The sequence below is a fragment of the Rhinoderma darwinii genome, chromosome 2 (genome assembly GCF_050947455.1).
Source record: "Rhinoderma darwinii isolate aRhiDar2 chromosome 2, aRhiDar2.hap1, whole genome shotgun sequence".
NCBI classification, from domain to species: domain Eukaryota; kingdom Metazoa; phylum Chordata; class Amphibia; order Anura; family Rhinodermatidae; genus Rhinoderma; species Rhinoderma darwinii.
Genome location: NC_134688.1, coordinates 295758299 through 295771358, shown reverse-complemented (window position 1 = coordinate 295771358; position 13060 = coordinate 295758299). Strand labels below are relative to the sequence as shown.

Here is a 13060-nt window from a genome sequence, read left to right as displayed (position 1 = left end):
ATGGCTGCAGCGGCATAACATTTAGACAGATTTGCTAGGAAGTGCCCAACACTTTACTTCATTTCATGAAACGGTGATAAAATCCATACAGAATCTTGCTTAGAAGGGGTATTCCCCTCTCAGACCTTCATGGCGTATACATAGGACATGACATAAATGTCTGATAGGTGCAGGTACCAGCTCTGGGACCCTGCACCTATCTCGAGATCGGGAGTCCCTCTGTCCCTGCATGGTGGGATGGCTGCTGGGGAAGAATAGGCGCAATAAGCCTGTAGTTTCTCCGGCGCGTGTACGGCCAGTGTATCAGAGCCGTGCACACGTCCGGAGGCTATAATCAGCACATGAACAGTGCTATCCAGTGTTCAAACATTTTAACAATTTAAGAATCTATATCTAGGAATCCCTGAGGAGGCATCACTTTGGTTGTGATGCTGAAACGCGTAGGATCTGGATAGATTGTAATTTAATGGCAAGGATATAGCGAAATATTATATTACAAGCAGGGAAAGTTGGTCTTTGGGTGCTAGAAAGACATCATTCACTCTGGACGCTTTTCTTGCAAATCACTTGCTTATGCCTGGTTCTGGAATTAGTGGCTGGTTGAGCCACATTTTTAACTAATACAATTAATAAACAATTTCTTAATCGTTCTTTCAGGCGGTGAATCCAAAGGTGGTTAGGGTTCCAGAAACAGCCGAGCTTGCTGAGCTACGATATTTCTGTAACTCTCATAGAAGTCTATGGGAGTTACGGAAACCGCGTAGTACAGCCGTAACTTGCTTGTTCTTATGCTTTGTCAACAAGTTTCTTTATTTTGATTCATTGTGCAGCTTTGAATAAAAAAAAAATAATGGCTTTCTTATCCAACAGAGCTGCCAAGGTGGACCTTCTTCAATATGCCAAGAAGACTCCAAAAACGAGCATGGCTCCATGGATCAAGAGCGGAAGCTAAAGCAGTATTTGCAAGATGAGAGGATTGCGCTTTTCTTACAGAATGAAGAGTTCATGAGAGAACTTCAGAGAAATAGAGAATTTCTTCTTGCACTTGAGAAAGGTAAAAAAAAGAAAAAGAAAAACCTTCTAGACATAACATCAAAGTCAGCTATCCAGGGTGAATCCGTGAAAGAAGAAAAAAAAAAAGTCCCTACGGAACCAAGTGTAATTAGAGCAGTTGTAATTACAAACCCATCTGAAGGAAATGTATTAAAGCCGTACTTGCCTATTGACTTGCGACAGTAGCAGATGAGCTGAGCTTTTCTTGGAAGCAAACTGAACTTTTTAATTAATTCTGGACATATTAAACTGTTAAATGCTTTCTCCCAAAGACCACCTTGTTTTTAAAAAGAAGGCGGTTACAGAATCAGCTGATCGTCATGGATCCAGATTCTCTAACCCTCACTGGTCAGCTGTTATTGCAGGGGGTAACTGCATCTAGGCTTACATTTCCATGCAGTTATTTTTGTATAAAGTATAATTTTTGTATAAATTATTTATAATTTGTACAAAAGATAATATAAACTTTCTGGACATGTTGCTGTTAGCGGATGCCCAGAGATAAATGTTCCAGCCTTGGTTACACTAGGAATATATTAGTAACATTCACAAATAGATACAGAACATCTACTGTATTTCCTGGACATAGCCTGACTCATTTCACATTGTTTGTCCGTTTTATGCACAGTGAGTCAGTACTTCAGGCTGAAGATGTTCTGACCTCATTGGTTGTATAATCAAAGGTTTATCTACCATATATTTCGTTTTGGAAAAAGCTCTAAAATTTCCAAAAATACTTAGTATAGCTGTTCATTCTGAAGTTGCCCCAGAAGAAAAGAGGATGCCATCCCTTACTTGAGGAAAAAAGCGTTCAGTTTCTAGCTGTGAAAACTGTTCTTTACTGAAGGATCGGCATAGCAGGATCTGGTATTAGCAGAAACCGTGCAACACTTCAAGAAGGGTTTTCTTTTGTGACGCAAAATAATATATAAAGGGTTTGTTAAATAGAATTACTTCGTTAAACGTTTATGAACTGCAAGAGCCAGAATGGAAAGGTTTTCCTTTTTTAGTGCAAATTGGTCCATTTCCTGTTTTTGATTCTTTTTGTTTTTTTCTTGCTCTGGATCAGCCAGGGTTAACTAAAATTATTTATCAAACTTTTTTAAATAGTGTTCTAAAGTGCTTGCTGTTAACATGTTTTCAGTATGGGACAGTATTCCCGCGGGGAGGCAGGGACACCTAGCATCATACATAACTATGATGCTAGGAGCCCGGCTCCCTGAACTGTGTTCAGTCCGGGAATGCGGCCGACATGCGGACCGTATATCACAAATCAAATAAAACACTGGATCATCTATCAAAATAAATCCCAAATGTAAGAAAAATGCTTTCACAGATGTAAGCAGTGCACAGACGTGTATTGTCTATAGTATCGTCTATATACCTGCTACTGTATCATAAGCATCAACATTATAAATCGTAACCAACCATGAGCCACATAAAACTACCACACAAATACATTACTGTTGTTCAGAAAATGTGAAGCTTCCACTCGCCTTATGAAAAATTACTTCATCTAACTACATCGTCTGAGCCATAGACTTCGCAAAGGCCCGAATATGGCAGATGTCAGCTAGCACTTCATGTATAACGCTGGTGATGGTCTGTATTTCTTGAGTCTATGTACTTAAAAACGAATAATACTTAGAAGTGTGGGGTTGTGTCGTTTACCAATGACCACAATCTAACAATGCACAAGATTATAGAAGTTTTTGAAATCTACATTTTTGCTAAAGATATTTTCTTCTTATGGTCAAGTAAGTGGCCTCTTAAAATTCCATGCTATATTGTGTAATATCATTATTAGAAAGAAACCATAATTTGCTGGTTTCACTTGATACAACATGGTCTTTTTGGCTTGTCTTATTGTTGTGGTTACCATTCAACAAGAAATGCTGACCTACTAAGTACTTCCATGGAAAAAACCACTGTAGGTTCAACTTGTCATTTAGTTTGAGTCCGGATATCCTCTGTAAACCACTAATTGACATGGCATGCTATATATAGATTGCACTACCACACAGCTCCGCTGTTGTAGATCTGGAAGGATAATTCACATTTATTAGTTGACTTTACTAATAACTCGCCCCTCATAAGACATAGCATAATGAAACTATCGTGTATGTTTAGCCATTCATGTGAAGTTATACAGTGGAGCTGCTGAAAAACCTATATTCTGCATAATATAATGTTATAACGGAGTGCCCCCTTTAGCTTTGAATTTCAGTCCTCCTGGTAGACCCACACCGCTGTAGGAGTAGTCTGGTGTGCAATGGTGGAAAATGGGAAAAGGTTAATTAATATTATATGGTTCCAGCAGCTATCTGGAATTAGTATTTAATAATAAAAATATCAATAATAATACCATTGTTATTTATGCAATTCCCTAATATAATTTTTTTAAGCTTGCTTTGAGGATATATTTATTTATATTGAGTGAAATTCATAAACGTGTTTTTCCCATATCTGTTGAAAAGACAATTGTTCCACTCTGTGCTTAAAATGTTAAAACAAGACTTATCTGCTTCTTTTTTTTTTAGATCGTTTGAAATACGAGTCAAAGAAATCCAAGTCTATCAGTATTCCGGTGAATAATGATGTCGGTGTTTGCCCTTCAATATCCAGTAAGGACATATGTCACTAGGGAAAAAATCAATAGCTTTTCTGCTTGCATTTGTGTCTTGTGGATTTTATATATATATATATATATATATATATATATATATATATATATATATATATATACACACAGGGTGGGCCATTTATATGGATACACCTAAATAAAATGGGAATGGTTGGTGATATTAACTTCCTGTTTGTGGCACATTAGTATATGGGAGGGGGGAAACTTTTCAAGCTGGGTGTTGACCATGGCGGCCATTTTGAAGTCGGCCATTTTGTATCCAACTTTAGTTTTTTCAATGGGAAGAGGGTCATGTGACACATCAGACTTATCGAGAATTTCACAAGAAAAACAATGGTGTGCTTGGTTTTAACGTTACTTTATTCTTTCATGAGTTATTTACAAGTTTCTGACCACTTATAAAATGTGTTCAAAGTGCTGCCCATTGTGTTGGATTGTCAATGCAACCCTCTTCTCCCACTCTTCACACACTGATAGCAACACCGCAGAAGAAATGCTAGCACAGGCTTCCAGTATCCGTAGTTTCAGTTGCTGCACATCTCGTATCTTCACAGCATAGACAATTGCCTTCAGATGACCCCAAAGATCAAAGTCTAAGGGGGTCAGATCGGGAGACCTAGGGGGCCATTCAACTGGGCCACGACGACCAATCCACTTTCCAGGAAACTGTTCATCTAGGAATGCTCGGACCTGACACCCATAATGTCACCCATAACTTGTAAATAACTCATGAAAGAATAAAGTAACGTTAAAACCAAGCACACCATTGTTTTTCTTGTGAAATGCTCGATAAGTTTGATGTGTCACATGACCCTCTTACCATTGAAAAAACTAAAGTTGGATACAAAATGGCCGACTTCAAAATGTCCGCCATGGTCAACACCCAGCTTGAAAAGTTTCCCCCCTCCCATATACTAATGTGCCACAAACAGGAAGTTAATATCACCAACCATTCCCATTTTATTTAGGTGTATCCTTAGAGACTTCCATAGAGACTACCTCCGAATTGTTATATATCTTGTGCAGCCATCTTGTCCATCAAAAATGAAAGACGAGAAGTCTGACCATTCTTTTAGTTAAAACTTCTTCAATAATATTTTAGCAGTCCTTATATTAGATGGTCCATGAATTCATAATGACTTTTTTTTTTTTTTTGCTGCTAAACAGGTTGAGTGGGTTATGTCTCTATGGAAGGATAGATTTGGGACCTAATGGAACAGTAGTAGCCATATCTCATTTGTGATCTTATAACTCGCTACATTCTGAATAGTCTGTGCAACTTCCTCCCAAAATCGTATAATTATGGGGCATTACTACAAGCAGTGAGCCAAACCAGTTTTTTTTCAATCCATCTTTGGAGCATTTTTGCTTAAACCCCTTAAGATATTTTTCAAAAGGTTTATTAAAGACTTTGGGAACTCTATGCATAATCTTCCATTGGGTCTCTCGCCATTTCTCCTAACTTATCAGAGAAATTTCAAGGGAAAACAGCTCCTGATTTTCAGACGTTTTTTGAGCAACTCGCGTTTTTCGCTGAGTTTTTTACGGTCGTTTTTGGAGCTGTTTTCAATAGAGTATGAGAAAACTGCTCCAAAAACGTCCCAAGAAGTGTCCGTCATTTTACGCGCCGTATTTTGACAGCGGCGCGTAGAATAAAGGATCGTGGGAACAGAACATCGTAAAACCCATTTCAGGCAATGGGCAGATGTTTGCAGGCGTAATAGAACCGTCTTTTCAGGCGTAATTAGAGGCGTAAACAACCCTTGAATTACATCTGAAAATAGGTTGTGTGAACATACCCTTAAAGTTTGAAAATAGTTTTACCCTAAAATAGACCTTTTATTTGTGATCGTCATGTGGTCGTCATTGTCTACCGTAAATTTGAATATATTACATGTTCGGAGGGAACTTTTTCTTGGGGTGGGTATTTTATGTGTATTTATTATTTAAAAAAAAATCACTTCTATTTTTTTATTACTATGGTCTGTCCCTCAAAGCTCAGAAAAGACCTTTGGGCGATATATATATATATATATATATATATATATATATATATATATATATATAAATATATATATATATATATCGCCCAAAGGTCTTTTCTGAGCTTTGAGGGACAGACCATAGTAATAAAAAAATAGAAGTAATGTGCAAAAAAAATTAATAATAAATAAACATAAGCAACTCTTATTGCCGGCTGTCAGTCAGATGAGAGGGAGCTCCCTCCCTCTCTCCAAAACCACTCCGATGCGGCGCTCGCTATTGTGCACCGCATCTGAGGGTTTAAACGGGTGAGATCGATACGAATATCGATCTCACCCGGTCGAGCAGGGACACTCCCAGCCCTCAGCTGCCTCTGGTTGCTGAGAGCAGGGAGATTTGACAGCTCCCTGCTCTGTTTACTTATTGCGATTCCAAAGTAAGTAGTTATTTTGTGTGCTCATTTGTTTTTTCGCAATGAATAAATATTTCGTTTTTGTACATATCACGTGGTATTTTTGGTAATTGTATATTAAGGGTAGCTGTCTCTTTTGTTGGATAATTTGAACAGATTCTTCACCAGATTTACATATCTACATGAATGTGATTTAGCTTTCAAATGTATGTGTCACTGCTAGAAAGAATAATGCCTCATGCACACGACCGAGTGGCACGCGATCGTCTTCACGGACCCATTCACTTTAGCGGCTGAATCGGGTTCAAGTCTCCGATCTGAGGAAAGATAGAACATGTCCTATCTTTCCTCGGATCAATGACGGGACTCGGATGGCGCACTCGGTCGTGTGCATGTGGCGTAAAAGCAATAGTGGCTCCAATGAGCGCTGCAGCACTTTTGTTTAGCTGATTGCTGGGGGTCTCCACATCGTACCCACAGTGATTACATATTTATGGCCTGTTCTAAGGATAAGCCCTTAATGTGTTTTTCCTGAAAAAAATCCTTTGTCTCCATACTGAGGTGTCATCTTTATAAGCTACTGAAGCATTGATCGTCTTATGTCTTCAGATTCCAGTGTAGCAGGTCCCTATTAACTAACTGTTCATGCCAAATCGTAACTCATTGTTTTGTATTCTTTTCTTTTACAGCAGATGAATCCCATTCTGTTCCTGGAGTCTGCGATTCTAACAGTGCTATATCTGAAGATGCCTTATTTAGGGATAAATTAAAACACATGGGCAAATGTAAGTATATTTAAAGAAGCCACACATATTATGAGTAAATATATTTCCTATACAGATTGTTTTTCTAAAGCAATTATGTCACAATAACATACACTATATGGCCAAAAGTATTGGGACACCTACACATTACACCAACAGGAGATTTTATGACATCCCATTCTAAATTCATAGGCATTAATATGGAGTTGGTTCCCAGTTGCAGCTAAAACAGAGCCCTAATTTTTGGGAAGGCTTTCTACAAGATTTTGGAGTGTGTCTGTAGGAATTTTTGCTCATTCTTCCGGAAGAGCATTTGTGAGGTCAGACACTGACATTAGACGACAGGGCCTGGCTCTAAATCTCCATTCTAGTTCTTCCTAAAGGTGTTCAATGGCATTTCAGGTCAGGTCTCAGTGCGGCCAGTCAAGTTCTTCCACATCAAACTCACCCAACCATGCCTTTATGGACCTTGCTTTGTGCACCAGGGCACATTGATGCTGGAACAGAAAAAGAACTTCCCCCAAACTGTTCCCACAAATTTGAAAGCAGACCATGTCCAAAATGTCCTGGTATGCTGAAGCATTAAGAGTTCCTTTCACTGGAACTAAGGCACCTAGACCAACCCCAGGAAAACAACCCCATAGTGTTATTCCTCCTCCACCAAACTTCCTAGTTGGCACAATGCAGTCAGGCAGGTAGTGTTCGCCCAGCATTTGCCAATCCTATACTCGTCCATCAGACTGCGAGACAGAGAATCTTGATTCATCACCCCACAAAACTCCTTTCAACTGCTCCAGAGTCCAGTGGTGGTGTGCTTTACACCACTTTATCCGATGCTTGGCATTGTGCTTGGTGATGTTGTTAGGAGGTTTGGATCTTTGCAGTTATTAAGTCAGCAGAGTGTTGGCAACATTTTTGCATTATGTGCCTCCGCACACGGCAAACCCCGCTCTGTAACTTTACATGGTCTGTCACTCTGTGGCTGAATTGCTGTGGTACCTAAACGCTAAAAATAATATCACTCATAGTTGACCGTGGAATATCTAGGGGAGACATTTCACAAACTCACTTGTTACATTGGTGGCATCCTATTACAGAACCATGCTGGAATTCAGTAAGCTCTTTAGAATGACACATTCTTTCACAAATGTTTGTATAGGCAGACTGCATGGCTAGGTGCTTGACTTATACACATATGGCAATGGGACTGAATGAAAGACCTGATTTCAATGATTGAGGTGTGTCCCAATATTTTTGTCGATATAGTGTATATTGTTTAATTGTTATAGCTCTTGAGGAAACCATTACCTTTATGTGATTTGGATAGTTTTCTGGCCCAATTGTGCTTGGATAAACACAGGTACGTTGAAAAGCCTATACTGTGCTGCTAGCCTATCTATCTATCTATCTATCTATCTATCTATCTATCTATCTATCTATCTATCTATCTATCTATCTATCTATCTATCTATCTATCTATCTATCCTCTAATCTGCGCACAGCCCCCTGGCCAAAGCATATTTTTGTTGTATGAGCATTCTTTATAGGGCAGTAATCATCATACTTCTAATTCTTTACAGTAATTATCCATTTACAAAGCCATGCAGGAAACAACCTCTTAGCAAGGCAAAAGTACTGCATTTTTCCTGTTCTTGTTTTCCACCCTAATAATAGAGATTGTCACACTATTTGCAGTTTTTCAAAGCACTAATAACAATCGTTCTATAAAATATAGACCTCTATTTCTTTGCTAAAATGTTGTTTTAGGAACGTTGTTTGTTTAGCATAATCATAGGAGTTAAGTAAATTCTGTGTACTACTTTTCTCACTGAATGAGAATAAAAATTGCCAAGTGTGCTTTACTGGCCATTTACATAAGGCAGCAACACTTTTATATAATTCATTATTCATTTTCCATGGAAAAATAAATGTTTCAACTATTGCAAATTGTTCAGAGCCATAACCGTTCTACATTTCATGGCAGTACAGTTTAATGTGTCAGTAACTGGAATATTGAATGTGTTCTATGCATTCTAACAAAGGTGAAATATAGAAAGGGATGTGCTTCTTACATTTTTAAAATTTAAAATATGTAAAGAACTCCAGGTCATAAGTAATCAAGAGCATAATTCAGATTAGTAACACACTTATTAAGGCTTCATTCACATCTGCATTGGAGACTCCGTTAGGGATTACTGGAGACCATAGCGCAGCATGGAAAGCCGATGGAACCCATTGAAGACAATGGGTTCCGTCGGCCGCCGGCAGTGTCCGTTATTCAATGCAACCATTACTTCTGTTGTTCCCTTGTTCTGCTCCCCTGATGGAGCAGAACAGCGGAATGTCACAACACACGTGTGAACATAGCCTAACTGACTTTTTTTTAGAAATTTTACATTGATTGGCATTAATGTGTGATAAGTGGAGGTTAGAGTCCCAGCCCTCCACCAAAAATATAACAAAGGCGACGCATCACATGCATGTTGTAACACACATGGTGGCGCTTCAGCACCTGTGGTTTTGACTGGTTCTGCGTTTCGTCCCGAGCTTATACTTTTATAACGCTAAACGGCAGTATCAGGCACAGCCGCATATAAAAGAAAAAAAAAGCACAACCGTGAATTGGCTGCAACACTCCAGCAAGTGCAGTGGCCCCTTAATTCTGCTGACTGGTAGAGGTCTCAGGGTCGGACTCTTCCTGGGAAACCTCTCTAAGGTTATCTCTTACCTAATTCTATCTGAACGTGGAAGTAATGGATATCAAGTAAAGGGCCTCTGGAGAAATAGGACAGACGCTAATGTTCGGAAGAGGTTTTATAACCTATGCTTTTAAAGGGGCTTTCCCTTGTGAGCTAAACATCCTGGATTTCAGATTGATACATTGTAGCAAACAACCAAGAGAGATTTGTGCATCTGCTCATGATGTATTTAGCTCAAAGAGTACTGCTTAGGCCTCATGCACACGACCGTGTTTTTTTTTTTTTGTGAAATAACGTGAGAAGGGGAGAGGAAAAGATATGGGAAAGCTGCTGGGATGAGCCCAGCTGTATGATAGGGATCGAATAATTGAGGGATAGTTCAGAATATGCTCCAGCAATTTTACACCCTGGTCTACTCCATCTAGTGACCTCTTGGGAAGTGTAGCTCAGTCGAATGGCAGTGATACATGCCACTCTGACTGAACTAGCACACCTACTCACAAGTACGTATAGGGAGAGAGTGGTATGATTCACCACTGCTCCTAAAGTATAACTGACTCGCCGTGACTGCCGCCCGGTACACAGGTGGGCTCGGACGAGTCCGCTCTCAGCAGTATTCATTCAAAGAGTGATGGACATTTCAAACTATGTCTTCACACTTGACAAATTTAAATGCTGACTGGTTGTGATCACTGCTTGAAATACAAGCAGGAAATATTTCCAACTGAATGGTCACCATACCTACTTAAAGTAAAAATTCTCATTAGCCATACGTTTTATAGGGGGTAGCATATGTTCGAACCAAGGGGGTTAATCTCTGCGCTAGCAGGGCCCTTGGTTTATCGCTCTGTGCAAAAAAAGCAATATTTAAACTAATGCTGCATTCTGCAATAGCGGTAAGAGACCGATTAAGTTCAGTCCATGCCTTTGTCATGGAAATCAGTGGCTCAAAATATATTAGTCTGAAATTTAGACGAGTGTTCCAACAGACACTCACGCCAGGAACTTTATCCAGCATCCTAATTAGGAGATTTCATACTGATATATATCGAGAGAGGAGAAATAACACACAGACGCTGCTGGTATGCTCAAAATACTCCTCTGGGGGTTTATTGCCAAACTCAATTACAATAATATCATTCAAAAGGGGTGTAGGCTTCAGGTTAACCAATCCGAGGCAATGTGACAATAATTCTTATTCAGCCAATAGCAGACCATAAGAATATTTCAATTACATAATTATAATTCTTCATTAAAATGCTGAAATCAGTTAAGACCTGGAGACAAACATACAATGGGGTGTTGTTAACTGTTCTTTCCCATGAGGGAGATAACGACAAACAGTTGCATTTTATGTCTGGGCGTCCAGCCAACCACCTAGCATGGATCTATGAAGGCCACACGATAAACACATAACGATAACACATTTCTTTGAGAATCGAGCAGAAATATGTAGAGGAAAGGTCATTAAAATAATGGAGCATACATATCTTAGTAATTCGGTATCCTGCTTGATAATTCATCATGTAATTTAATACAGAAAATATAAGAAAATAAACCATCCCTTACACTTTCTCAATTTTACCCCGGAGATCAAGCCCTGGGTTCGCTATATGTTGTTGGAGTAAGTTAGAGTAAGCTTCTTTCTTTTCAACCAAAAGTTTTTCTGTAGGTTTTTGAGCTTGGAAGCTAATTAAATAAGTTTTGCCTGAATTGGTGGCCTTATGGGCTTCCCAATTAATAGAGGTGGTGGTGTCATAACGCTTGTTCAGGTCAAGACAGCATTTTAGTTCTGATGTAATTCTGGAAAGAGTTGAGGTTTAGTTATGATAGTTTCATTAAGCCTCTCCTTGGGAGGGTGGTAGATTTCATTAAAAAAAAACCAGCCGAAAGTAACGATAATGGGGTTATGATCAGGTACGGGTACGGCAGGAATCTTTGTGAATTTAAAAATAAAAGTTATTGTGAGGGAAGGAAAAGATGACCAATACGTGAATAGAAACAATTAGCAGAAAACTGACGGGTTAGCTGATGGCCAAGCATCAACAAAGTTGCGGGAATGTAATGACCTGGCAAGTTTAAGGCCTTGTTTCGGTCGAGGATTTATCTAAAAAGGGCTCAAGAGTCACGTTTTTGAAACCCCTCCAAGAAATATTTTGCCTGAAATATGGGGAAATAGACATCTAAGTACGTGACAAAAGAAATCGAGCTGACCCTCTTTAAGAGCAAGATGAATAATAAACGTAACTTGCACATCCTAAATCGTTCCATTGACGAGTAGATGTAACTACTTTGCCTGTTTTTGCTCCAGAAGCCAGACAAAGAGACAGGAGAGGGCGTGACCTGAGTAATGTGGCTTATTCACCTGTTCCAACTATAGATTGAGCAGAAGGGTAGGAGACTTGGCTTGACCGACAATCTGTTAGATCTGTGTTACTGCCTTTCTGCCAGTTAGTCTCCCAGAAAAATAAAAAAAATGGGGGGAGGAGAGGCAAAGACAGGGAAAACCATGGAAGAATCCCGAGCAACATGACTGATAATATCACTAGTACCATGAAAAATAAAAGCGTGACCTTTACAGGGTATTAGAGGTGGAAGAGGTGGATGGGAAGTAGCACTTTAGAGCAAAGACAAATATTTCTCTAGGTGGAGCTCCCGAAGTCCCAACGGAGAGCAAGCGGTAACGCTACGGATGGACGGCCTACATAGGAGTTTTACCCTAACCAGAACAACTCAGGGCCAACAGGCCACAGATAATTGGAACAGGAACAATCCTGTGTTAGTGGTATAATATACCATACCTCAGTCAGCATGTAGGGCTGTCAAAAACCTGAGGTCTGTATGGTCTCAGTCTAGCAGGTAGGGTTGAATCTTGATGGTCAAAATGTGGACTTTTACCGCCATAGTGGCGAAATGGATCAGGCATCCTGAAGGATTTAGTGGTTGAGCAGACCTGGTGGAAGAAGAGTGACCCTCTCGAGTCAGAAAAAAACAGTCTCTCGCCCAGAGAGTCTCTCTTGTGTAGATTAGTATAGCTGAAGGGACAATAGTGATATGTGAACACCAGACGAAAGGGGAAGGCCCATCTATTCTTAACTTTTTTTCCTTTAAAAGAGGCTTTAAGCTCCTCCTCTTCTGTATTGCATGGAGAGACAGGTCTGCAAAGATTTGAATCGACAAAGTATGCAGTTGTAAATTGTGGCATCCTCTAGAGGCCTTCATAACATTCTCTTTTGCCGAGAAGTAATCGGGTTTCACAACAATATCCCTCAGCCCTTCGTGCAGTCATAGTCTGGTGTACCCTGTGAATATCAAAACATTGCTGTGGCAGATCAGGCACTATAACCTTAAAGAGGCTCTGTCACCACATTATAAGTGGCCTATATTGTACATGATGTGATCGGCACTGTAATGTAGATTACAGAAGTATTTTTTTATTTAGAAAAACTATCATTTTTGATGGCGTTACGACCTATATTAGCTTTATGCTAATGAGTTTCTTAAT

General features: G+C 39.4%; 1 protein-coding gene across 2 annotated transcripts in view; it reads left to right on the top strand.

The window, feature by feature from the left end:
• Positions 1–13060, top strand: part of CUEDC1 (CUE domain containing 1) — a 197138-nt gene that overhangs the window by 148633 nt on the left and 35445 nt on the right. For both annotated transcript variants that reach the window (XM_075853480.1, XM_075853479.1), the window contains exons 5-7: positions 871–1054; positions 3594–3677; positions 6782–6877. In XM_075853480.1, the coding sequence (XP_075709595.1) occupies positions 871–1054; positions 3594–3677; positions 6782–6877 (364 nt within the window). The remainder of the gene's footprint in view (positions 1–870; positions 1055–3593; positions 3678–6781; positions 6878–13060) is intronic.